Source organism: Ailuropoda melanoleuca, chromosome 13 (assembly GCF_002007445.2).
Source record: "Ailuropoda melanoleuca isolate Jingjing chromosome 13, ASM200744v2, whole genome shotgun sequence".
NCBI lineage: Eukaryota > Metazoa > Chordata > Mammalia > Carnivora > Ursidae > Ailuropoda > Ailuropoda melanoleuca.
Window position 1 is genome coordinate 14,193,158 of NC_048230.1, and position 26,252 is coordinate 14,219,409.

The 26,252-nt window shown below is 48.9% G+C and overlaps 1 protein-coding gene across 1 annotated transcript; it reads right to left on the reverse strand.

Annotated features, from left to right (window-relative positions):
• Positions 1–287: 287 nt before the first annotated feature.
• LPO (lactoperoxidase) lies at positions 288–26,252 on the reverse strand. The gene is made up of 13 exons (XM_002929399.4): positions 25,852–26,252; positions 21,991–22,068; positions 20,749–20,836; positions 16,332–16,492; positions 14,895–15,012; positions 14,350–14,479; positions 13,384–13,590; positions 11,823–12,147; positions 9,817–9,977; positions 3,047–3,299; positions 2,015–2,188; positions 1,093–1,330; positions 288–905 (listed from the first exon to the last, which is right to left on the reverse strand). The coding sequence occupies exons 1-13, from the start codon at positions 25,862–25,864 to the stop codon at positions 698–700; spliced, it is 2,154 nt and encodes a 717-aa protein (XP_002929445.2). The 5' UTR covers positions 25,865–26,252; the 3' UTR covers positions 288–697.

Here is a 26,252-nt window from a genome sequence, read left to right on the forward strand (position 1 = left end):
GGGGAATCCAGGCTTGGACGTCCTCCCTGTTTGATCCCTTGACACACCCCAAACCCACCCCCTTGCCTCCCTATGGCTATTGTTTCTTTCCCCAGGAGCCCCTTGCCTCTTCCTTTTTTCTGAGAACTCTGAAATCTCACCACACCATACCTCTCACCCCACGGACCCGTGCACACAGCATCTTAGTGGTAAGACGGTGTGCACTCTACACATCTCGTTACTTATTTGGCAGTGGTTCCAAGGGCTGCCTTCTGGAAGGGAATAGTGTCATTGCAACCATCTTCAGTCAATCATCAGATGTTTATTGAGCACTTGCTCTGTGCTGAGTGTCATGCTGGGTGGCACGGGGGACACTCGGAAGCAGACTGAAGTCTCTGGCTCGAGGAGCTTACAGTCTAGTTTGAAAGGAGAGGTGGAAAGATAAGAGCACAATGACAATGGCCTCAGACAAGACATGTTGCAGGGAGAGGATGGGCGACATCCCACGGACAGAGGGCATGGCGTGGGAGCAGCGGGGTTCAGGTGGAGGAGCTGGGAAGGCTGAGGTGCTGGCCTTGGGCTTGAGCGAGGTGTGCATCTGGCGAGTAAAGAGAAACCCAGCTGAAAAGAAGGGCGGGGATGGGGTGCAGAGCTGAATGGCATCAAGGACCAAAGGGAGAGCTACTGCACAATGTGGGAGGCTGGGAAGTCTGGACCCCTAATTCTCCACGGGGGCCCAGGGTGAAAGGTCCAGCTTGTCAATGGCTGAGCAATCCACAAAGTCTTGGGGGTAGCTGTTAGCCTGGAATGGGTCCCGTGGGACCTTGGTGATGTGGGTGTTGTCACAGACGAGGCGTGAGAAGGACATTTTCTGTAGAGAGTCCCGCTGCTTCTCAGTGAAGACCCCAGGGCTCTCCCACCAGAATCTGCAGAGACAGAAGCAGGGTCTGTCCACACAGCCCAGGGGTGGACCCCCTGCCCCCCTGTGCCCAAGGGGGAGGAAGGAGGTGGCTGGGAGCACCCTGAGGTCTGGGCAAGTCCTCACACAGGACTTTGGGGCGCCCATAGAGAAGGGTCTGCTCTCCCCAGCCCTGCTCACAAGATCTCACTTGCCTGTCTCCGTCACGGATCTGCTGGAACTGCTTCCCCAGGAGGCAGGCCAGGAGAGACCCCACCCGGCCCCTCTCTACCAGGGGCTCAGCAACGCCCCCAACCCAGATGTCGATGTTGTCAGGGGTCCCGTAGAGATCCAGTAACTTCTTAGCCAGCCTTCTGTTCTTCAGCACAGCATTCAGCTCCTTCAGGGTCTGGGGCTGCGGGAGGTCACAGAAGCCTCTCCAGGCGTTGTACCCTAGGGCGGAGGGGCTGAAGCTGTCTCATCCCAGGGGCTTCTCACCCACAGCCCCCCTTGGGGACATACCGGCTCCAGCTCCATCAGCTCCAGAAAGTCTGGGCTCATAGCCTCTGGGCGGGGTGGGCAGGGCTCCATTATTTTGTCTTTGTGCTACTTTAGGCTTGAGAGGGCTGGCAGGTCATATGGTCCTTGCTATTCCAGGCACTACTCTAAGCCCTGCATAAATGTGTAAACTGAAGAACACAGATGTTAAGTAACTTGCCTAAGGTCACGTCACTGCAAATGGCACAGCAGGGATTTGAACCCAGCCCATCTGGCTCTTAATTATTACATTAAATTGCCTTTCGTGGGTACAAAAGAAAGGTCCAAAAGTCATTGGTTTCTCTCTATTTTCCTTTCTTAATGTTTTTCTGGGCTTTTAAACCAGCTTGACAATCAGTTGTTGGCCTCTTGTTCATTTGAGGAGCTCCAAGATGGTACTAGATATGTTCACTTATCTCTGCATTAGGGAGAATGGAAGATTCCATTTCACAGATGAACTAAATAAATTTTCAAAAACTGGCATCTCTGCTTTCCGCTGTAGAATTGGTCAGATCCCCAGGGTTATAAAAGAGAGTCCCCAGGAAACTCAGAAAGTAAGGAAAAGTTCCCTGGGCCAGGCAGGACCCCAGGCCCACTCACCAGGCATCCCGTGGTCCCGGCAGCGCTGAACGTTGATGGCGGCCAGGTCAAAGCCGTGGATCTTGTGAGTGGGCTGGAAAAGCTTGTTGCGCAGCTCTCTTGTCATCATTTTATTCTGATTGAGCAGCTTGGACTTCTTGGCCAGCAGGCCCCGCACCAGAGGGTCAATTCCACCTGCAAAGGAGACCCAGAGGCCATCCTGGGGACGGGGTAGGGTGAGGCCGTCTTCCACTGCTACCCCTCCCTCTGCCAGATGTTTCCTCTCAGGTAAAAGTAGGGCCAACTGAGCATCTCAGGCTGGCAGCTGGGAGCGAAGAGCAAGGTGCAGCCTGCAGGGTGTGCTGGGGCTGAGGGCATCTAGACCGCCTGCAGGGGGTACGGATGGGGGTGGGGAATGGGGCTTTCCTGGGATGGTGGCAGGAATATAAGCTTGGGAGTTTTTTGAGCTTTGGCTCAGAGAGTCGGCTTTTTCTCTTTCTACACGTTCCCCCGAGGAACTCTGAAGCATGGGGAGAGGTAGCTGAAGGCTATAAAGAATGGCCCTAGCTTGTCAGGCCTTACGTAAAGCCAGTTTCAATGCAGTCCAGCCCAGGATAAAGGGCAGCTGGGCCCAATCTTTGGCACTTGATGGAGGTGGAAAGCCCAAGCGGAGAGCAGAAAAGAACAATTTATTTACCAAAGCAATGAATTCCTTCTGCAGGGGTCAGAGAAGCCTGAGGCAGGGAAAGCCCAGGCACCTTGGAGGCCAGAGGAGAGAAAGAACAATAACTCATATCTATTGACCACCTCCTGTGTGCCAGAAACTGTTGTAGGGTGTTCTCCACATATATGCCACTGAATTGTTTGTATATCCTAGTGGGACAGGTATCATTGTTGTCCCTGTTTTACAAACGAAGAAACTGAGGCTCAGTGAGGTGAATTCACCAATGTCACTTGGGAAGTTCCTGGCATCTGACTTCTAAGCCAGGCTTCCCTAGAAGCAGACCGCAGCGTGATACCTCCAGGTGACAGTGCTTCCCTAAAAGGACGTACCGTCTTTGACTATCCTCCAGGTGTTGAAGAAGAGGGTGTGCAGAGGGAGCTCTGCCTCTGGACCCCACGGCTGATAGTTCTCATCCAGGCGGGACACAGTGGAGGGGACCTCCAAGTGGCCAAAGCGGAAGGCAAAGGTGAAGACGTTGGAAATTCGGGGGTCGGCAGATTTGTCGTAGCCTTGGTACGGAGGGATCCATTTCTGCATGTCATCACCGAGCACAATGGGTAGGTAGTCCCTAAAGGTGATAATCTGGGGGGAGAAACATGTCATGAGCAAAGGATGGAAGAACACTTAGACCTCTGCAGAGTGAGGTTGGAGGAAGCTGTGGTCAAGAGGGATGAGAGCCAAAAATCTAGGAGGGCAAATGGATAGCATATATGCCCATTTCCCTTCCCGTGACCATGGCAGGCAGTTGCTAATTGATCATGACATTCTTTCTGCTGGTCACTCATCATTTGCCTCAACATGGGCCCTACTGATCAGTCATTTGAATCAGCACTAGACATGTACTCTCTTTGTCATCTCCACTCCAGGTCTATGACCTTGAAGCTAAAGTGACAGTCCTTGTGTGTCACTTGAACATAATGATGTCACATCTTTCAACTTTTCACCATAGGACCAGGGCCAAAGGAATGATGAACCACAGGAATGGTTCACAGGGTAAGTTCACCTCATCTCCAACTCTGGGACAAATGATGTACCATAGAGAGAGCAGTTCGTTTTACTCAAAGCAATGAGCTAACACACTTAGAGAAAAATTTGAAAAAAGAAAAAATCATGACACCACGTAATGCAATAATTATGTGAATTTTTTCTTTTTTCTAATCTTTGTCTATACAATACATATTTTTACACACTTGTAATACTAGAGAAAACATACTTCTGTATTTTGCTTTTTTGCTTCAAGTTTCTCATGTTTCTACCTAGCTCACAATTATTATGTAATTAAATGTGCATAATATTCTATTGCATTCATGGATCCTTCTCTTATTGTTTTACTTTTAGGTTGCTTCCAATTTGTTCGGCAGCATAGGCTGTGGGGATTTCATCCTTGGAGCAGGCAGCCTGCTTCTCAGACTCTGTGAGGCAGCAAGAGACAGAAACTTGCCTCTGGCCGTAGTGGACTGGCCCAGCTGGGGCACCAGACCAAGCTGGTTAGTCAGATACTCGCTCTCAGGAATTTAGATTTTGGATGCAACTGTCCTAGACTGTTTGATGGCACTTGATCTGAGGGGACAGGTGGGGCCATGTGGGGGATCATTTGCTATCATGTGCAGAAAAGCAGAGAAAACCCATCTGAAGACAAAGACAGAGAAAAAGAGAGAGACAAGAGAGTGGAGAACAATAGAGAAGTGGAGAAAGGCATGGAGAAAGAGAGGCAGAGTGAAAGTAGCTGCCCTAATTCCAGATGGTTTCCAGTCTCTGGCTCTAACCCTTGCTTAGGCCCAACTACACTCCCTGCCCTGGGGTTCCAGAAGAAACCTTTATCAGCTTCCATCTGACATATGTATAGGATTGAACTAATACTAAACATCTGAATTAGCCTGAATGGATTTCTTTTTCTTGGAGTCCAATAAGCCTTGTTAAGGATGGAATTGTGTCCTCTAGCAAAGTTATATGTTGAAGCCCTAACCCCGAATATGACTATATTTGGACATAGGGCCTATAAAGAGGTAATTGAGGTTAAACAAGGTCATAAGGGTGGGGCCCTCATCCAATAGGGCTGGTGTCCTTATAAGAAGAGAGAGAGACACCAGGGAGGCTCACACACAGAGGGAAGACCATGTGAGGACACAGAGGGAAGGCAGCCATTTGCACACCAAGGAGAGAAGCCTCAGGAGAAACCAAACCTGCTGACACATTCGTCTTGGACTTCCAGACTCCAGAACTGGGAGAAAATAAATTTCTGTCATTTAAGCCCCCCAGTGTATGATATTTTATTGTGGCAGCCTGAACAAACTAATATAAAACTTTAATTCAGATCATCTTTAGGTAGATACGTTTCATTATTTGGATGACGTCCTACAACAGAAGGCAGCCAGGAAAGTGCCTTCCTGCCTTGCAGACAGCATCAGTAGGCACTGAGTGGGAACCCTAGGAGCACCGGAAGAATGAAGCAGACCAGAATAGCATTGCAAGGGCTCGGGAAACTAAACTCTCATTGGAACGAAAGCCCACAAAAGAATGCCAGACCTACATGTTGAACCCAAACAGACTTACATAGGATCACGAGTCTCCTAATGCAATAACTAAAATGTCTAGGATATGCCTGCGTAGCACAGTCGTTAAGCGTCTGCCTTCGGCTCAGGGCGTGATCCCGGTGTTCCCGGATCGAGCCCCACATCGGGCTCCTCCGCTGGGAGCCTGCTTCTTCCTCTCCCACTCCCCCTGCTGTGTTCCCTCTCTCGCTGGCTGTCTCTCTGTCACATAAATAAAAAATAAAATCTTTAAAAAAAATAAAATAAAATGTCTAGGATATAATTGAAAATCACTAATAACACCAAGAACCAGGAAAGCCACAGTTTGTGGGAAAAGACAGTCAACTGATGCCAATAAATACATGAATCAGATGCTGAGGTTATGTGATAAAGATTTTAAAGCAGTTTCATAAAAATGCTTCAACAATCCACTATGTTACCTTGAAACAAAAAACAGACCATCTCAGCAAAGAAATAGAATTTATAAAAAAGAAACATTGAAATGATAGAACTGAAAAATACAAACTAAAATTAAAAACTTGTTCGGAAGACCCAGCAGGAGTGTGGAGATGACAGAGTGGAAATGAAGGCAGATCAATAGAATTTACTCAACCTAAGTGATAGAGAGAAAATAAACAAAACAAACACCTCAATCAAGCCAGAACCTCGGGGCTCTACGGGACAATAACAAAAGATCTAACATTCATATTGATGGAATCCCAAAAATAGAGAAGGCGTGGGCCTGAAAAAGTATTTGAAGAAATAATGCCTGGAAACTTCCCAAAATTGATGAAATACATACACTTACAGATTCAAGAGGATGAATGAATACCAAACATAACAAACCCAAAGAAATCTACTCCAAGATGCACTATAATTAAATTTCTGAAAACTAAACACAAAAGTCTCAAATATTGCCAAAGAAAAATGACACATTATCTATAAATGAACAAAAATGTGAATAATGGGGAGCTTCTCATCTGAAACCATGGAGGCCAGAAGAAAGGGGCACGGCATTTTCCAAGTGCTGGAAGAAACCAGAGGGAAGAGCAAAATTAACCCGAAGCAAGCGGAATAGGCTAAAGAAGAAAAGTCGCATTAATGAAGAAAGACCACTTGACAGGATTCAGCATCTATTCATGAAAAACACTCTCCTTACAACAGAGCAGAACTTCCTCAACCTCATAAAGCAGTCACAGAAGATTTACAACCAACATTATACTTGATGGTGAAAGATAGAATGCTTTCCCTCTAAGATTGGGAAGACGAGGATGTCTGTTCTCACCACTTTTATGCAACACAACACTGGAAATTATAGCCACTGAAACAGGGCGAGAGAGAGAAATTTTTAAAAATATATAGATTACAACAGGAGAGACACAACTGTCTTTATTTGCAGATGACATGATTCTCTGTGTGGAAAATCCTAAGGACTCCAGAGAAGAACTCCCAGAACTGTCTGAATTCAGCAAGGCCACGATACAGAATCGACATACAAAAATCAATTGTATTTTCATGCATTGATAAAGAACAAGTGGAAGCTAAGTAAAAAAAAAAAAAAAGTAATACCATTTATGACTCCTCCAAAGAAAATAAAATATTCAGGTATAAATATAACAAAGCATGTACAGGATCTGTATGATAAAAATTACCAAATGCTGGGGAAGTATAGCAAAGAAAACCTGAACACTTAGACATACTGCATGTATAGATTGGAAAACTCAACATAATAAAGCTGTCAATTCTCCCTAAATTTTAATGCAATTCCTATCAAAATCTCAACAAGGTTTTTTTGTTTTGTTTTGTTTTGTTGTTGTTGGTTTTTTTTGGTAGACGTAGATAAGCTTATTTTAAAATATATAGTAAAGGGACAGACCTAGAATAGTCAGAACAATTTGGAAAAAGGATAAAGTTGGAAGAATTGTGGCTCCCCATGGTAAGTCCTACTGGATAGCCACAGTAAACACTGTGGTGCTGATATAGAAATAGACACATAGATTAATGGAATAGAATTGATAATTCAGAAATAAATTCACATAAAAATGCACAAACACTTTTTGATAAAGGAGCAAAAGCAATTTAATAGAGGAGAGATAGCCTTTTCAAAAAAATGACGCTGGAGCAATTGGACATCCATAGGCCAAAGAAAATGAGCCTCACCCTACACCTCACACTTTATACAAAAATTAACCCCCAATAGATCATGGACTTAATTGGAAAACATAAAATTATAAAGCCTCTAGGAAAAACCAGAGAAAAATGTTTGAGATCTGGGACCAGAGAAAGAGTTCTGAGACTTGACACCAAAAGCACAACCCAGCAAAGACTCCCAAACATAATAAATCCAAAGAAGTCTACTCTGAGATGCATTATCACTGAATTTCTGAAAAATAAACACAAAAATCTTAAATATTACCAAAGAGAAATGACACATTATCTATAAATGAACACCAAAGAGAAAGAAAAAAAAGGATTAATTGGATTTCATCACCATTAAAAATTCTTACCCTGCAACAGATCCTGTTAAGAGAAAGAGAGATTGGGAGAAAATATTTATGAGTCACGTATGTGACAGAGGATTTGTTATCTAGAATATGTACAGAACCCTCAAAACTTAACATTAAAAGATAATCCATTTGAGGGGCGCCTGGGTGGCTCAGTCGTTAAGCGTCTGCCTTTGGCTCAGGGCATGATCCCAGGGTTCTGGGATCGAGCCCCGACGTCAGACTCCATGCTCTGCTGGGAGCCTGCTTCTTCCTTTCCCACTCCCCCTGCTGTGTTCCCTCTCTCTCTAGCTGTCTCTCTCTCTCTGCCAAATAAATAAATNGTCAGACTCCATGCTCTGCTGGGAGCCTGCTTCTTCCTTTCCCACTCCCCCTGCTGTGTTCCCTCTCTCTCTGGCTGTCTCTCTCTCTCTGCCAAATAAATAAATAAATAAATAAATAAAATCTTTAAAAAAAAAGATAATCCATTTGAAAATGGGCAAAACCTATGAACAGGTATTTTACCAAAGAGGATATACAGATGGCAAATAAGCACAGGAAAAGATGGTCAACATGACTAGCCATTAGAGAAATGTAAATTGAAACCACAATGAAATGTCCCTATATACCTTTCAGAAAGGGTAAAAGAAAAAACAATGATGGCAACAAATAATGGCCAGGCTGCAGACATTGGATCATTCACTCATGGCTGGCAGGAACAGAACACGGCCCAGCTACTCTGGAAAAGAGACGGGCAGTTCCTTTTAAGACTAAAAATGGACCCTCAATATGACTCAGCAATTTCACTTGTGGGCATATATCCCACAGAAAGAACAATTACTTTTGTGTAGAAACGTATACACAAATGTGCACAACAACTTCATTCCTAAAAGCCCCAAACTGGAAACAATTCAAATGTCCTTCAATGGGTGAATGGTTAAGTCAACCATGGAACACTACTCAGCAACGAAAAGGAAGGGACTTCACACCTGCAACAGCCTGGGTGGACCTCAGGGCAATTACGCCAAATGTAAAGAGCCAATCTCGAAAGGATACATACTGCATGGTTTCATCTATGGAACATTCACGAAATAATATAACTGTGCAGATGGAGAGCAGATGAATGATTGCCAGGGGATAGGGACCTGGAAGGGGGCAGGTGGGTGTGGCTGTCAGAGGGTAGCAGGAGGGAGTCTTGTGGTGATGGTTGAGTGAAGTATCTTTATTGTGGTGGTGATTACATGAAACTACCCATGTGATAAAATTGCACAGACAGACACACACACACGTGCACACACACAATTGCATTTCTAACTGGTGAAATCTGAATAAGACCTTTGGTTTGTGTCAATGTTAGTGTCCTGTTTTTGATGTTGTACCATGGTCATGGAAAACGTCAGCACTGGGGGAGGCTGGGTGCATGCGCTGTTGGCTTACAACTTCCTAAGAATCTGTACTTATTTCAAAAAAATGGGGCACCTGGGTGGCTCAGTCGTTAAGTGTCTGCCTTCGGCTCAGGTCATGATCCCAGGGTCTTGGGATTGAGACCAGCATCGGGCTCCCTGCTCGGCAGGAAGCTTGCTTCTCCCTCTCCCACATCCCCTGCTTGTGTTCCTCCTCTCGCTGTCTCTTTCTCTGTCAAATGAATAAATAAAATCTTAAAAAAAAAAAAGGTCCCCAAACTTTAAAAAAAAATGCTTAAATACATGCCCAGTTAATTCTAGCTAGTCAATCAGCCAACCTACTATAGCAATGGACAATGCTTGTAACCTGTGACTTGGGTGTGAAGACCTTAAAAAGAAGAGATTCCAATTGAAATAACCCACCTAGATGCTGAGTGACAGTCCCAGGAGTGACAGAGACTTTGGCCCCAGTGATGGCACCTGAGTGACATAACATGACTCTCCGGCACTCTGAATCCGGGGATTCATTTTGGGGCAGAGGAACTAAAGACACGAAAGGGAGGGGGGGAAAGAAACAGCAGAGGCAGAGAAGGGGAAGTGGAGGTGGGGAAACGGAGAAGGGGGCAGAGCCAGGGGCTGTGGCCAGGTGGGCGTGGGAGGCAGTGCTCCTGGGCTTCCGTACCTGCACGAAGGCTCCCAGGATCTTCCGGGCTTCCTGGTAGAGCTTCTCTCCATCCCACTGAGGGTTGAGTCTCTTTAGCTCTCTGGCCAGCCGGTTGTGCTCTCGGAGAAAGAGGGTGTGGGAAGTGGCCAGCAAGATCTGCTCAGAGGCTCGGGAATCTCCTGAAAGCCCAGAAGGCAGGAAGGTTGGTTCCCTGGAGCAGCCCCCAGAACCCAGTAACCTGCACAAAGAAATAGATAGTAGTGCCCCTGAGGGACCCTCTCCTAAGCCCCTCCTTCCAGTTAACCTAAGGGAAGTCAAGTGGAAAAAGGGATTGGGGTGGGGATTCATAGGTTTCAATCTCAGCTTCACACACACGGTTTTTAGCTGAGTCACTTTGGACAAGTTACTTGGCACTTCTAAGCCTCAGTCTCTGAGATTGGGGACAATAAGGCGGACCGCACAAGATTGTGCTAAAAACTGCAGATGACATTGAAAAGTAAAATTTTGCTAATTACAACCCCAACTGCCCTCTAAAATGGGGTGGTACAAATTAACAGGGGCTTTTTGGGTGGAGCAACTTCGAAAGCTTTAGGAATGCAGGTTTGAGGGCAGGCACGTGGGTAGGGTAGAATTTCTCCATCCAATAATGGGAGAAGAATCGAGAGATGGGGCTGCTGGGAGAAAGGAAAGAGGGGAGGCACAGGATGGTGGGGGTTAGTTAACTGGAAGAAGAGCAGGTGTTTCACAAGGGGAAACTTTGTGTCCTCTAATCTTCAGGAAAAGTCTGTTAAATTCACAAACGCTTGATCTTTGCAGATATTTTTGTGGAAAACAGGAAAGGGTTAGGTCTTGTAACTGGATTGATGTGAGATACGTGTGAACACGGAATCCAAGAGATCCACCCAAGAGGTCTGGGCCTGTGGACTGGCTTTCTGCCACGTCTGGGTGGGCAGTGGGTTTGTCCCGCAGAGTGGAGTTTTGGAAGAGGAGAGGTCTCCAGAAGCCCAAGGCAGAGGGCCTGAGGGCAGATCAGGGGGGCATGGGCCCCTGGAATGAACAGAATTGGGGGGCTTTGGTTGTGCACAGGTTTATGGGGGGGGGATTTGTGCTGAGAGAATAAAAAGCCTTAAAAATAGGCATTCCTCTTAATCTAGAACTTCCTCCTCTAGCAAGTTATCTTCATAAAATTATTAAAAACGAGGGGCGCCTGGGTGGCTCAGTCAGTTAAGCGGCTGCCTTTAGCTCAGGTCATGATCCCAGGGTCCTGGGATCGAGTCCTGCATTGCGCTCCCTGCTCAGCAGAGAGCCTGCTTCTCCCTCTGTCCCTTTCCCCTGCTTGTGCTCTCTCTGTCTCTCTCAAATAAATAAATAAAATCTTTAAAAAAATAAATAAAAAATTAAAAAAATAAAATCATTAAAAATCAGTGCAAAGATTCATCAACAAGGATGTTCATTACCTAAAAAACAGCAATAAATCGCAGAAAAACTAGAAATGATTTAAATACTTCCAAGTAGGGTCGATAAAATAAATTATGATAATATATGTCATGGAATACCAGGCAGCCAGTAAAAATCATGTTGTAGAGGAATAATTCATGATGTGATATATTAAATGAAGACATCAGGTTATAGAACATAACTGATAGTATAACCCCAATTGTGTAAAACAGTGTAGAACTATATCTAAGATTTTTTTTTAAAAACCTGGAAAAACGGGCATTAAAAATGTTAATGATTATCTGTGGGTGGCGGGGTTTTGTGGATTTTCTTATTTGTGCTTCTCTGCACTGAATTTTTTTTTATCATGTTTTTCTAAGAACACATGTTCTTAGATTTTGTATTCATCTGGGCCTTTCTGCCAGTCCTGGACCAGCGCCAGAGGCAGTGGGGGCTTGGTGTGCATTTTTTTCCAGAAGGCACAGGAGAAGAGGCAGTGGCAAAGCCTCCTTGGAAGCTGCCTAGTACTTTTTTGGTCTCTCTCTGCTCCCAGTCCTTCGGTCCCTCTGTTCCCAGCCTAGACTCACCTGCCAGGAAACAGGGCACTAGGGCGGTGGTGTTGATGAACTCACAGGGGCTTGGCTTCTTGATGTCAAAGGGCAGGTAAGCCAGCCCGTGGTCATAGACCTCCTGGTTCACAGCCATGAGGCCCAGTGGGCTGCTGAGGTTGCGAAGGCGGCTGGCCAGGCTGGGCTCGGGGCCGTATACGAAGCTGGCATCCAGGAAGGAGGTCAGAGCGTTGATCTGATCTCGAGCCAGGGACCGGTAAGGTGGAGAGGGGCAGACGAACCCAGCTCGGAAGAAAGGCATGCACTTGCCTTGAGTCCTCAACTTAGGGTCATTGGGAGGGAACTGTGGAGAGATTGGGGGGTAGGTGACCGTGCAGAGGTGGTACAGCTGGGACTTGGCAACCTCTCCCCAAGGCGGGTCTGGATGCAGCCAGCAAAGATGCTGATGGAGCCCTCCTGGGACCCTGGGACCAGATACTGACTCCAGATGCCTCCTGCTGACGCTGTACGCCCTGGGCCACAATGTCCTGAAGTTCATTACATCCCACTGTATAAAAAGGCTGAGGGGAATTATTCAATCTTTCATAGCAAAGGTGCCACATTTTTGGTGGGGAGGGAGTCCTGAGATCCCTGCCCTGGGAAGCAGGACATGAGCTAGGAAAGGCTCTGTTAATAATCACTACTAACAACAGCTACCATTCATTTATTTTGGACCTAACATGTGCTATATATTATGCATACCTTATCTCACTTTGGTCCTCAAAAACTGTCAGGTAGATAATTCAGTCCCATTTTACAGGTGAGAAAACTGAGGCTCAGAAAAGTTAAGTAATTTGCCTAAGAACTTAGAAACTGGAAGGGAAACATATGGGATTCCGATCTAGATTGACCTCAGTCCACAGCTTATGTTCTTCATACCACAGCACATAGCCTTGATTCGAGTGAATAAATCACTCTCTAACTGTAAAATCCATGAATAAGAAGAAAATGGGCCACCATGGCAAATTCCTCTCTTCCCTCTGGAAAGCCCCACAAATCCCTGCCTCACTCGGATTCATCCATCAAATCGCAGCTCTTTCTGGGAGTAGCCTTCCCAGACCCCACGGTGATGTCCAGCAGTGTGCTACAAACTTCACTGTGTGTAAAAAGAATCTCCTGGGGATTCTGGTATAATGTAGACTTTGCTTCCTCATGTCTGGGATGAGGCTTGAGATGTTGCTCTCCTAATAAGTCCCCAGGTGATGCCAATGCCCCTGGGCCAGGCACGGAGACGACCCTCCCCAGAGCTCCCCCAATTTTGCCATTTAGTGCTTCCTTGTCCATTTCCCACAGAGGCTCTTGGTCTTTGAGGAAAAGAACAGTGTTTGGATCCCCAGTGCTTAGTACGCTGCCTGGCATGGAGTTGATAATTAATGTCTATTTGTGGACTAAATGGATGGGTGAATGAATGGGTGTGTGAGGTTTGGGAAGCCATCAAATCAGCATTGGAGAGCTATCCTGGGCACCTGGCTGATCAGCTGGGAATGTCTGCTCCGGCAGGGAGGCGGGAGGGTTGTCACAGACAGCTGGAGGGGCCTACCATGATGGGGAAGCAGTTGTCTCCCTGGAGACAGTACTTGTCACACTGTGCTTTGGAGTACTCGCTGCTCCCCAGCTCGGTGTCGGGGGCAAAGTCCAGGTCATGGTCCACAATTTGACCCCACTGCATGAAGAGCAAGGACCTGTTTTGGTCCAGAACACCCTCCTCATTCAGGTAGTCTAGGATCTGGTTGGATACCTCGCGGGCCTGTGGGCAGAGAGAGAAGGGGAGGAAGGATTGGAGGAAGAAGTGCTTTGAGGAGCAGAGCCAAATGCAGCTTGCTGTGTACCTCGGGTATGACCGGTACATTTAATCCCCATGACAAGTTTGTGAGGTGGGTGGCATTACACCTATCCTGTAGGCGAGGACACTAAGTCCTGCAGAGGCAAGGCCAATTCCCAGCAGTCCTGCAGATACGAAGGGGTAGGGGTGGGCCTGAACACGGGTGTGTGTGACTTGATGGCTTGCCAGGCCAGTGCCCTTTTCACTATGGAAAGGGAAAACAAAGGCTCCTGAAGTGTCACTGAGGTGCCAGGTGTCTGGCAATAGGAGAGGGGCTCTGGGGAGGGGCTGCCAACTCCGATGAGGCGCACAGATAGGACCTCCGGGCAAGCAACAGCTGATGCACCCCAGGGGCGGGGGCGGGGCAGGCGCGGGCAGGATGGGGCAGGGAGGCCATCTGCCCGGGACACCCCAGGGTATCTGGCCTGTGGGCAGCCCGGATGCGACCACCCCGTGGCTGGGCTCCGGGCTCCGGGCTCTGCTGCCCTCTGGTGGCACTTTGGAGACCACGACCGGGGAGCCAATCCAAATCTCCATCTCCCCGCTGCGGCCCCGCCTCGCACCCTCTGCCCTCCACCTTTCTCCTTCCTTTCCACGTGTGTTTGGGGGCGTATCCGCGCCCCACTGGCTGCCCTGCCGGCCCCTGGTGCTCCGGGCTCCCGCCCACCCCGGGCGCGCCCTCACCAGCGGGACGGGGAAGCCGTTCCGCGTCCTCCCCGGCGTCCAGCCGAAGGGCAGGGAGAGCCGGTCCTCGTACTCGGCGGGCAGCCAGCGCGCCAGCGCCCTGTTGGCGGCGCCCAGGGCGGGGTTCCTCCTGAAACCGAGCAAGACCCGCGCTCAGCCTCGGCCCGGCCGCTGCGGGCTCGGCTTCTCTGCCAAGCCCGTGGAGCCCGGTGCGGCAGCAGTCGGAGCCTTCCGCGGGAAACGGGGCGCGGAGGAGAGGCCTCTCGAATGTGGGGTTTCTGAACTGCGTCCGCCCTGAAGGCGCGGGGCTGCGCTGCCGGTGGGATACAGGGGCCCTTTTAGAAGATGGGGGAGTTCGGGGGAGGGTTCCAATAGGACGGTTTCCAGGGGGCCGCAGGCCCAGGAGGGTCAGGCAGTGGGGGCTCTGCCTGGAACGCCCAAGCGGCCAAACCCCCGGCTGGGCTGGGTTGGGCAGAGCAGGAGCGGGTGGGCTGGGCATGGCCATCGGGAGGGGCTGTCCCCCACACCTGCCCATGCCCACGCACCTGTTATTACAGTCTCCTGTAATGGTTCGGTAAGGACTGTCCTCGTCACATTTCACCACAGCAACAGGGGCATCGCAACCCACCTCCGAAGACAGTGCAGTCAAGTCCAGACTGGGGTCTGAAACAGAAGGGACACCAAGCGGCTGAGTTCTTTCTCCATTCTGGGGCACTTGGGGGAGGCAGGACACCGAAACCAGAGGTGAACCTACATTTCTTAGAATACATGTTTATGTTCTAGGGAAGGAACTGTCAGGTGGTTTCTTGTTCATCCTGACAACTCATTAAAGTGGAATTTTAATTCCCATTTTACAAATAAGAAACTGAGGCCACAGTGCTCAAGAGACTTGCCCGAGGCCACACAGATAGTTATTGTGAAACTCCCCAGAACTGTTAATGATTCTTTATTTAGCAGGTCATTCGAATCAACAGATCTTTCTTTTAGAATGAAAATGCCCCTGAGAGGTCGAGCACCTGTTATTATGAATTTGTTTGATAAAACCGCTTTTCTTCTAAAGCTCCACTGACATCTAAAGTACCAAGCAAGCAGGAATCTAGATAAGGAAGATGTTGGGAAGGGATAGGGAATTTTCAAGTGAGCAGCCCTGAGCTCTTGGGAGAAGTAACATAAAGGGGGGCTTCAGGCATGCGAGGCACGGAATGGAGGGAACCGCTAACCTCCTAATGCAGCCCATGGTGCATCCTGGTGCCTGCATGGGAGGGAGGCAAGGGAACCTCAGAGTCTCAAAGCGATTCCTACTTCTCCCCACCTTGTCCCAGTTTTCTTCTTTTGGAACTTTGGAATTTGCCCAAGTCCTAGGCCAGTTACCTTCCCGGACTGGATGTTTTCCCAGGGAGAACCTGCAGGCTCTTTTCTGGTCGGGACAAAACCCTTGAAGAGCTATGACATTTGGCCGGTGGCGGGGGCGGGGGGGGCAGTGGACGGGTTGGAGGAGGTCATGATCAATCCATTACCTCATTGTTTCAGCTCCACATTACCCCAAACAAGATGGAAATCTCATCTCCTGTGACATAATCCCAGTAAATCCCCTGATACAGGTGGCTTAAATGTCTCCTTTATAGACTGTAATGGTGGCTCCGTGGTTTGGGACAGGGAGCTCATGTTTATTGACTTTAGCACTTCCTCTGAACAGAGGCCTTACAGATGGCATTATACGAAGAGCATGAATGTCCCCTCATCTGGAGTTGGCAACGTGACCGTGCTGGGCCTGCATTCCTTTCTTGGCAAAACACACCCCCACACTGGCATAGCTGTCTTCTCTGCCCCTCCTCGCTCTGCAGATACACGGCCCTGAGAAGCCGGGAGGGTCCCTCCTGCGAGGTGCCCCTAATAGGGAATGCAGCTATTGGTGTGTCCTGCTCTCTCCTGCAGAGAGATGGCCCCTTCCTGCCATCAGAGGGTCAGTGGGTTTTCCGTACCTGTGACATTGGTCAAGGCCACTTTCTGCCTCAGTCTCTTTAAGGACTCCTCCCACACCTGCCCATTGCGGATGGCTGTGCGCGCCCGGCCTCGGGCATGCTTGAAGTATTCCGAGAGCTGTCGCGTGGTGGGCTCCTCAGAGCTCATGGCCGTCTTCAGCCTACGGCGGAGAGCAATGGGAGAGTCATGAGCTGGCCCCTCGAGTCCGACCCTGGAGAAGGGGTGTGAGGGGATGTGTGTCTGGGGAGGAGACACAGGGGGTGTGGGCAGCATGCAGGAGACAAGCACTCCCTGTGCTCTTTTCTCATTTCCCTTCGGATGCCTCTGGAAAATCTCTTCTGGGAGGAGGAAGTTACAGTGTGCTCTGAGTGTGTCCGGTTCTGAGAAAGGGCAGACCAATGGAGGTGAGCGCTTCCTGAATCAGAGGCAGAGGGTTGTAGCCGGGCTGGCTGGGTCAGACTCAGTGGGGGAAACTTAAAAGCACCCAAGCCCAGATGTACTGATTCAGACTGAGGAACACCTGCCCATGTAGCTGACATCTCATCAAACCGTGTGGACGGAGAATTCTAGGACTAACAAGCCTACGGGCCTGTAGTTCTTCCCATGGAAACATCCTCAATTGCATGTAGCCCTAGGGGTGTGTGGAGTTTGTTTGGATGTGGGCTGTAGCATCCGGCCTCTTGTGGACCATTTTTGGGGCACGATGTTCAGCCTTTTTATTCTTAATTTCCCATGTGTAAATGTATAAAATGAGAAGCCCAAATCCCTGCACAAACTAAGAAGTTTGTGACACACAGAGGTGACTGAGTGCAAGGTGGGGTCAGGAAAGTCCCTCCGTGAGAATCCACCACCCCCTTCCTGGGCCTCAGTCCCCTCAGGTGGGAGAGGAAGGGTTCTGTGAGAGGATGTCTATGGCTCTAAGACTCTGAGATTTTGGAAGTGGCTCAGATTCTCACAAAAGACGGCTCTGGTTTTGGGGGGACAGCTCACTGGTCGCAATACCTGAGCTGTCACTATGGATCAGGTTCTTACCTATTTCAAGAATGGGGGGCATGGTGTCTCAGTCGAGGGACTTCCTGGGCACGCAGGACAGGCACAAGGACAACTGTGATGACTGGGCCCTAATAGCAGGCCTTACCCTGACCAGCCTCCCCCAACCTCAATTAAAAAAGAACCTAAGAAAAGAAACCCGACTGTCTTTTGGCTGCTGTGGCAGAGACGGCCTGGCCCCGTGGCCCAGAGTGTCGCCCTGTGCAATATGGTAACCGCTGGCCACGTGTAACTATTTAAATGGAACTTCATTAAAATGAAGTTACATTCAGTTCCTCACGGCACTAGCCACATTTTAAGTGCTCAGGAGCCACATGTAGTTCATGGCTCCTGTATTGAACGGCACCGATATAGAACGTTTCATCATCACAGAACGTTCTATTGGCCAGCACTGGCCTAGAGTTTGAGCTTATGAAACAAGAGTTGAACTCTGGCTGTTCTGACTCCTGTTTTGATGCCTGCCACTAAACTAATTGTGTGCCTCTGGGCAAGTTACTCAACCTCTCTGTACCCAGCTTCCTTATCCATAAATGAGGATAATGACAGTAACCTTGGGCTGAACCACGCTATTTAATCATTTTGACCTCAACAACAAGCGACTTCATATAGGTCGAATGAGCTCTTCGTAGGGCTGTGGGGAGGAGGGAGTGTAAAGTGCCCGGACCTGTTTCAGACATAGAATAAATGCTCACGTGTGTTGGCATCAGCGCCATCAACCTCATGAGCCAGAACCCAAAGGGAACCCCCACCCCAGAAATAAGGTCGGGTGCTGGGCCTTGGAGGGCTCCACCGGGAAGGTCCCATGCAAGGTTCTCCGTGCTCTTCCCGCCTCCTCTGCCCTGAGCTCTGCGTAGCCCTCCTGCCTGAGGGCAGACCCCCCAAGGGACTTGTCTCCTACTTTGCTCAGGGCTGGGCTCTGTGGGGCAGTCAGGGTTTGGAAAGAAGTCTATCGACCTCCATGACTGCACCCTCACCCTGGCCACCATCATGTCCCATCTGGACGGCTGCAGCAGCCTCCTGCCCCTGCTCCCATCCCCCTCCCCGTCTCCTGTCCGTCCCCACGCAGCTGCTGCAGTGAACTTTTTAGAAGGAAAAGCAGACCCTGGCGCTCTGCGTGGTAAAGCCCTTCATTGGCTTACCCCGGGACAGGGCTGAACCACCTGCTTACTGCACACGTGCTCCGAATGTCACGCCCCCACTGCCTCTGTCTAGCTCCCAAACATTGGGGTCACTTCCAATTCCTCCCCTGCTCCCCCTCTCCCTCCAGCAACCACTAATCTGCTTTCTGACTCTATGGCCCTCAGGACCCACCTCTCTCTCTCACCAGTATGCGCTCCTCCTTGCCAACCACCCCCACCAGCATTGGCCTTCTTAGCCCCCCAAGCCTCTTTGCTGCCTTAGCACCTTTGCCCCTCCCAGCCCCTGGGATGCTATCCCGCTGGCTCTCTACATGGCTGGCTGCTTCTCATCTTCAGCAGGCTTCCCTGATCCCTGACCTAGAGTAGCAACCGTTGCTCTGTGTATTTCCCTCATTGTCCTTTTCATAAATCATGACTCCTTGGATTGTGTTCATGTAAGGAGATGTTTCTGTGTGATTCTTTATGTCTCCATGAGGTCCCCGAGTCCAAGAACTAACCAGTGGGGATGAATCTCAAAGCAGCCCTGGTCATCCTGTGCACAACTTGCAAAGGAGGTGAGGAACCCTGATTTTGTGGCTTTTACTGGCTTTTACTCTATCCCCACCTTGGGGCTATACAAGGATTGAAGTTAAGGAGGGAGAGAGAATGTTCATTTGGAGATGGTTGCTGAAGTCCCAGGCACTTCCCTGCTGCCACCATGGGGCTTCCTCTGTGCATTAATTCTGGTGACAAGGACCTCAAGAGGAGGGCCTGACTGTGTGTCCTAGAGTCATGGCCAGTGGTTGATACCTGCCCAAAGAGCCTCAAGAAGTGGTGGCTGGACTATGCACCTGAGAGAGTGAGCCAGACAGGGCAGCCCTGGGCAAGATCCACACATCCTCTGGCAGCGGGGCAAAGCCTTTAGTCTTCTGGAGCCTGCTGAAAAGGGACCTGACTCAGGAGGGTGCGGGGAGGTGAGACAGTGAGCCAGATGCTTCTGGGCTGAGGGTTGGAGCTGTAAGCTACTGGCCAGAAACTTCTCTGGGTCAGGGAGCTGCAGCAGAATCTCCAAGAGAGCTGACAAGTGCCCCGAGGTGGGGAAGAGCTTCTGACTCCCCCAAGGCACTAAGTTGTGAGCTGACTTAGACCTTGCCTCTGGCATCTCTCCTCCCTTCCCCAACTTAACCCCTACGGAGTCAGAAACCTGTGCTTGGGGGAGAGGGAGGAGCCCAGGAAAGAGGGATGAGCAGACCGTGCTCCCTCTCTCACTGTAAGCCTAATGCAGCTCTGAGCTGAGGGACGTGAGAAGCTCTGGGCTCGGTCTCCTTACGCTGCTGACATTTGAATTCCTGAAAGGACACTGTTCTTGGGCCTAGAAGTGACCAGAGCACATGTTGTCATCTAAAAGTCAGCAGAACAGTTCTGGGACTGCTTGGGAGTATATTCAAAGGCCAAGGAGGAAGGAAGCCCCAGTTCTAGCACAAAGGGACGGCAAGAGGAAGGAATAAGGTTGCTTTCTGCTCAACACAATGGCTATTCTTGTTTGTCTGCCTTTAGCTGGGCGAGCTTCCTGAGGGCAGGGACCCGCTCTGCGTTGCTTATTTCAGAGATCCCAGCCCCTCATGTGGTTGGAGGGGGGCTCACTCTGCTGGTACCCCGTGGGGTCCCCAAGCACCCTTGGATCATTTTATGGGGCTGGGGTGCTGCAGCCCTAGCCACCCTGGATGCAGCTGCTGAAGGCTCACAGCTGAACCCTTCTGGTGTGATTACTGAGCCAATCCTTGCTCCACTTCTTCCTTTGACCTCTCCGTCTCGTCCCCTCACTTGATCCACGGCTTTCCTGAGAGCACGCCTTCATAAGCCACCTGCACGTGAGTCCACTTCTCAGATTCTGCTCCCAGGGAACCGGACTGACGTCAGTCAATATTAGTTGAAGGAATGGAGAAATTGTACCTACAAGCTTTCTGAGACTCTGGAATGCATGACCCAGGGAAACATTTGGCCACGTGGAAGAACGTACTTATAGGGTTAGATCAGACATTCTCTTCAAGGTGACTTACAGACTCAGGATTTTTAGGACTCGTGAGCTATTATTTCTCCTTGCCCCATGCGGTGAGCCGAGGAGGTGGGGAGGCGGCGGTGCAGCTCTTACAACTGCTTTGCCCGGGGCTTTTCAGGCCAGCCCGGTGTGCTTGTCACTACCAGGAAGCCTAGGAGGGGCGGTAGGCTGTGTGCACCTCTCACGTACCTGGTCCGGGATTCCAGGAAGGCCTTGTTGACTTGGACCTTGACCTGACTCACAGCGTCGGAGATGGCAGCAGTCGTGGTGGGTGGTGCTTGGAGGCGGAGGGGCAAGGAACAGAGCGTCTGACACCATTCCTTCGAGATACCCTCCGCTTCTGTCTCCCTCTTTCTCAGCCATTACCCCCACCCCTCAAATCTGAGCAGGCAGAAGATTGAGATTAGGAAACATTCACAAGAATCCTCAAGGAAAAAAAAAAGCACAGAATAGGAAGAATACTCTCTGAGCCTTGCTAAGATGTCAAAATTTCTCCCCAGGAGTCTGCTAGAATACCCAGGGCTGGGATTAAGGTGGGTGACCATTCAGGTTGGCTCGGGCTACTGGGCTGTGGGGATTTTTCTGGTTCTTGGTGAGACAGATGCTTAAGCCCATCAGAGGACTTAGCTGATCAGGGCCCCAAAGTAGAGAAGGGGATGGCATAGGGTAGAGGTGGGATGGCATAGGGTAGAGGTAGGATTGCTTCTTGTTTTCACTTGTATTGGGGTCTGGAGCATGGTGGGCAGGACACATTCTCTGAACAGGGCAAGTCTGGTGGGTTAAATGGTGTCCCCCCCCAAAATACATGTCCTGCTAGAACCTCAGAATGTGACCCTATTTGGAAATAGGGTCTTTGCAGATGTAATTAATTCAGATGAGGTCATAAGGGTACGGGATTAGGGTGGGCTCTAAATCCAGTAACTGGTGGCCTTTCAGCAAGGGGAGAGGATACACATAGAGAAGTGTGTGAAGACAGGGGCAGAGGTTGGACTGATGCAGCTGTACCAAGGAGTACCAAGAATTGCTGGAGCCACCAGAAGCTAAAAAGAGGGAAGGAAGGATTCTTCTCTAGAGCCTTCAGTGGAACAGGACTCTGCTGACACCTTTGTTTTGGACTTCTTACCTCCTGAACTGTGGGAAAATAATTTCTGTTGTCTTTTTTTTTTTTAAGATTGATTCATTTATTCCAGAGGTGGGGGGAGGGCCAGAGAGAGAGAGAGAGAGAGAATCCTGAAGCAGACTCCCCATTGAGCGTGGAGCCCGATGTGGGGTTCCATCCCAGGACCCCGATATCATGACCTGAGCCGAAATCAAGAGTCAGCCACTTAACCGAGTCACCCAGGTGCCCCTTAATTTCTGTTGTCTTATGCCACCCAGTTTGTGGTCCTTTGTTACAGCAGCCCCAGAAAACCCATACAGGGAGACACTTACCATTTGCTGCCGACGCTGCAGCCTGGAGCAAGGTCAGGGAAGCTAAAAGGGCTGGGAGATGGAGGAGGACCCGCATTGCTGAAATGAGACCCAGGATCATGTGTGAGCCTTGTAGAGCTCGCATGGGAGGGACTTAGTCACAGAAAGGGGATGGTAAAGCAGAGAAGGCCCAGGGAACAGCAGATGTCCTCACATTGGAGCAGAGAAGGGGAAACCACAGTAACAAAGCACCTACCATCCATGCAGACCCATGCCAGGTACTGGCAGACACGGAAAGAGGCGGTGCTGGAAGGGAAAGAACTCAGGCTTCGGGGTCAGGAGTTTCTGAGTTGTGCTTCTGCGTTTGCTATAACTAGCTCTGTGACATCGGGCAGGTTACTTAACGTCTCTGGGCGCCTGGCCTGCCAAGTGAGGGAGTCAGACCAAGTGACCCAGGATGTCTGCTTCTGCCCTGACAGTCTGTGACCTGAGATCCTGCACCTGTCTTGTCACAGATGTGAGAAATGCTGTTACCAAACCTGGAACACGGCTTTGGAGTTCCCCTCCCTCCTTCGGATGTATTGCATCAGGGGAGTGTGACTGAGAAGCAGACACTCAGCTCCTCCCTTCAGAAATCAGCAGGGGCTTCCCCCCTTCCTCGAAGAGCCAATTTGATGGGAGCATAAGAATGGAAGTTGTGACAAAGCTCAGGGTTCCCCTGAGCCTACAGCTTGTTCCAGGCCACCTGGAGTGATTCCAGCTCTTAGATTAACCCCTTCATTGTGAGCTTTAACCCTGAACCTAAGTCATCAAACTAAAATTCATGCAGCTTTGTTTGCTGATGAGGGGCTTTGGGGCTTAGAGTGTTCGTGAGGCTTGGTGGAACAGAAGCAAAATATCTTTTGAGAGAGTCTAGCTCCAGCCCAGCGAAGTGCCCATGGCATGCAGATGGAATGATGCTGTGTTTAGACCATACTCCTGACAGGCCTCTTAGGTGTCACAAGTGGGCACGGGTTCTCCCCTCTGTGTGCATTCACTGGTTGGACTCCAGAAACACACCAGGGAGAACATCTCAGATTGGCTGTCCCCTCCATATCTACTTGAAGCTCGCTACGAGAAATTGAGGTTCTGGAGCTTTGCCCAAGAGGCCACCCAGCTGGTCTTCTGGACACCCTCCGGATGCTTTCCCTTGAGTTAGGCCAGCCCAGAGGAGAACTGTGTATCTACACCAGGTAATTTTGGTCTAACACTCCCCCAATCTTTCCCTCTGTCCCTTCTCTGATTCCCCTCCCAACTTTTATCTTGTTGAATATACTTTTTGTAAGCTAACTATAGAAAACAAGGAAAAGTATGAATAAATATCTTTCTGGCCAAGATTCTCTTTGGCACTTTTTTTTCCAAAAGGAGTTCTCAGATGGCTTAGTGGGATCCTGTCTTACACTTCTATGACCTCAAGTAGAACCGTGGTCCTCCTCTTTGTGACTTGAGGGGACCATTGAGTCAGCAGAAATTTGCCCTTTCAGGCACACAAAGATGATGGTTTTGCAGTAAAAAAGTATCATATATTTTTTAAAATTCTAGTAAAAACACATAGCATAAGATTTCCTATCTTCACCACTTTTAACCTTCCAGTACAGTAGTGACACGTACATTCACACTGTTGTACAACAGATCTCTAGAACTATTTCATCTTGCAAAACTGAAACTCTATACCCACTAAAGACCAACTCCCTTTTCCCTCTTCCCCTAGCCCCTGGCAACAACCATATCATTGGTTTTTTTTAAAGAGGGCTGATGGCCACACAAGTATTCATTAGACTACTCTTCCAATGACTAGTAATAAATTAAAAACAAAAAGTAAAATGTTAGTCTATGAAGAAGGGCATCATCTGAGATAGACTGAGGAAGAAAAAATATCATAGCTGAAGACATGACAGTTGAGAAATCTGAACAGGAAAAACAACTTCAATGCTCATTTCTCTTCTCCTTTCCTTGGAACCCCCTTTATGCTCCCCTCACTGGGAAGTAGGGAAGGGATCTCAAGGCCAAAGTCAAATTATTTTCCATGTCTTGGCCAGTTTCCCTGGTGTGTTTGAAGGAAGGATGTAGGACAGAAAGCAGAGCCAGGCAAATGCAAGTTCATGCCACCGCACTGGAAAAAAGATGTGCTAAAAGATCCTGGAGGATCTTTGGACACCTGGAGGTACACTGTCTGCAGCCAGACCCAAGCAGGGCAGAGGTTGAAGGACATGGGGCTTCAGAGTGTAAGAGGACAGCAAGAGGCTCCTGTGATGTTTGGATATTTTGTTCACATTCTTGTCATCATGCTCAGTGAAGAAATCATTTTCCAAGTCCTTTGGAAGCCTGGAGGCTTCCCTGTGACCTGAAGCATTATCTGGAGACAGAGTCACAGCCTCTGCCTCTCTAATGCAGGTTGGTCCCCAATTCCTTGCCTCTACTCACACTCTCTTCTGCAGAGCCCGATGAACTATTTATTCTTCAACAGTCAGGCCAAATGCTACCCTCTCTGTGAAGTGGACAGCAGATTTCTCCAGGCAAAGCTAGGTCATTCACCTTCCTGTCCTCTCCTAGCACTCTACTTATATCCCGTATCACTGTTCTCATGTCTGCTTCCCCTATCAGACCATGAGCTCCTCAAGGGCTAGGTCTTACTTACTTTTGTTTTTTCCCATGCCCAAGCCTACTGTTGGTACATAATAGGTGTTGGGTATATGTTGAATGAATGAAACTCCTAGGGAAGAGACGTTTAGCATCTGGAGGGAGCAGAGGGTGAGGGTGGTCCCTTAGCCCACAACGCAATGTGCCTACTAATCACCTGGAGACCTTGTTAAATGAAAATTCTAACTCAGAAGGTCATAGAAGGGGCCTGAGAGCCTGTACTTCCAATGGGACCCCAGGGTGATGCTGATGCTGCTGGTCTGCTGACCACACTCTTGAGTACCAAGGCCTTCCAGAGACAGGCTTTCAGATTTGCTTAGAAGTCACTGAGAGGGACTGCAGGAAAGCCGGAGAAGGGAAGGAATTAGCAGGATCCTTTCCATGAGTGACAAGAGCTCTGTTGAGGTGGTGGGATGAGCCAGTAGGAAAACCAACAAACACACCATAACACTTTGAGCAGCCCCAGGATCAAGAGGAAAATAGTGAGGAGAAAATTCTTATCGAGATCTCTTTAGAAGAAACAATCCCACACCTCAGCCACAGGGTTTGGGACACCCAATCACATAAAACACAGTATAATCCAACCACTCCATTCTCCCAAAGTGAAGCCCATTTAATATTGTTGCAATTCATATGTCTGATTAGGATTCAGGTGTCCACAAGGGCATTGAAGACATCTGGGACGAGACATTCAGGGACAATTGGTTCAGATATGCTAGAAATAGCAGGCATGCGATGCTGGAAACAAGATAAAGATCTGAGAGCCCCCACTTAGGGAACCCTTAAAACACAGCAAAATTTTCACTCTAATTTAGAATGTCACAGGATATCACATTAGTTTCAAGAACACCATATGGAGAATCATTCTGTTACTATTTATCCCCAACTCTCTGTGTTATCTCTTAGGCTTCAGTTTCTAAAGAGGATGGATGAGAGGTCTATGGTACCTTCCAGACCTAAAAGTTTATGATTCTGTGACTGTTTTCAGACTCAGAAAAGCTGCCTTGCCCCACAGTGGATTTAATTACATTCGCCCTTATACCAAACAGGGATGAACTGCCGTGGTGGCAGCCAAATCTGGCACCAGAAAAATACCCAATGAAGACAAGTCCAAAGGCAGTACCAAGATTTCTAAGAAGACTTTAGGAAATTTCATCATCAACTTTGCAGAAATCAGGAAAGATTAAAGTTAATGAGTCTTACCTGCCAAGTGCATTGGCCTCTGGAGTTGTTCTGCTTGGAGGAGCTGGTGTTTTACAGCTTCCACCAAGAACCTATTTCTGGGAAAGGCTCAGAAGGAAAGATTTTGAGGGGCTGATGTGGCTAGGAGGAGACACTCAGGTTCAGCAGGAAACACCCTGTGACTGCGGGCGGATGCACGAGGAAACTGCAGTGATTGGTTGATGTATTATCATCGACCGAGTAAAGCAGAACCACTTCTTCCCATTTTCGAGGTTAAATACATGGTCCTGCTGCAGTCATGGAAGGCAAAACTCCAAACTCTGAGCCCTTTGTGGGATCTGAATAGCTCTTAAAATTAGTAACAACTGAATGGCTCTTTTCCCCGTTCATTTATTCACTACTGTCCTTTGATCCCTCCCGTA

What these genes read in the sequence shown, in the direction of transcription:
- LPO (XM_002929399.4), bottom strand. An exon ending in GGCCTTGACCAATGTCACAG is followed by an intron (nt 15,013 to 16,331) that starts GTACGGAAAACC and finishes CTTCTGTTTCAG; the next exon opens with ACCCCAGTCTGGACTTGACT. An exon ending in CCGGGACCACGGGATGCCTG is followed by an intron (nt 1,331 to 2,014) that starts GTGAGTGGGCCT and finishes CCTCCGCCCTAG; the next exon opens with GGTACAACGCCTGGAGAGGC.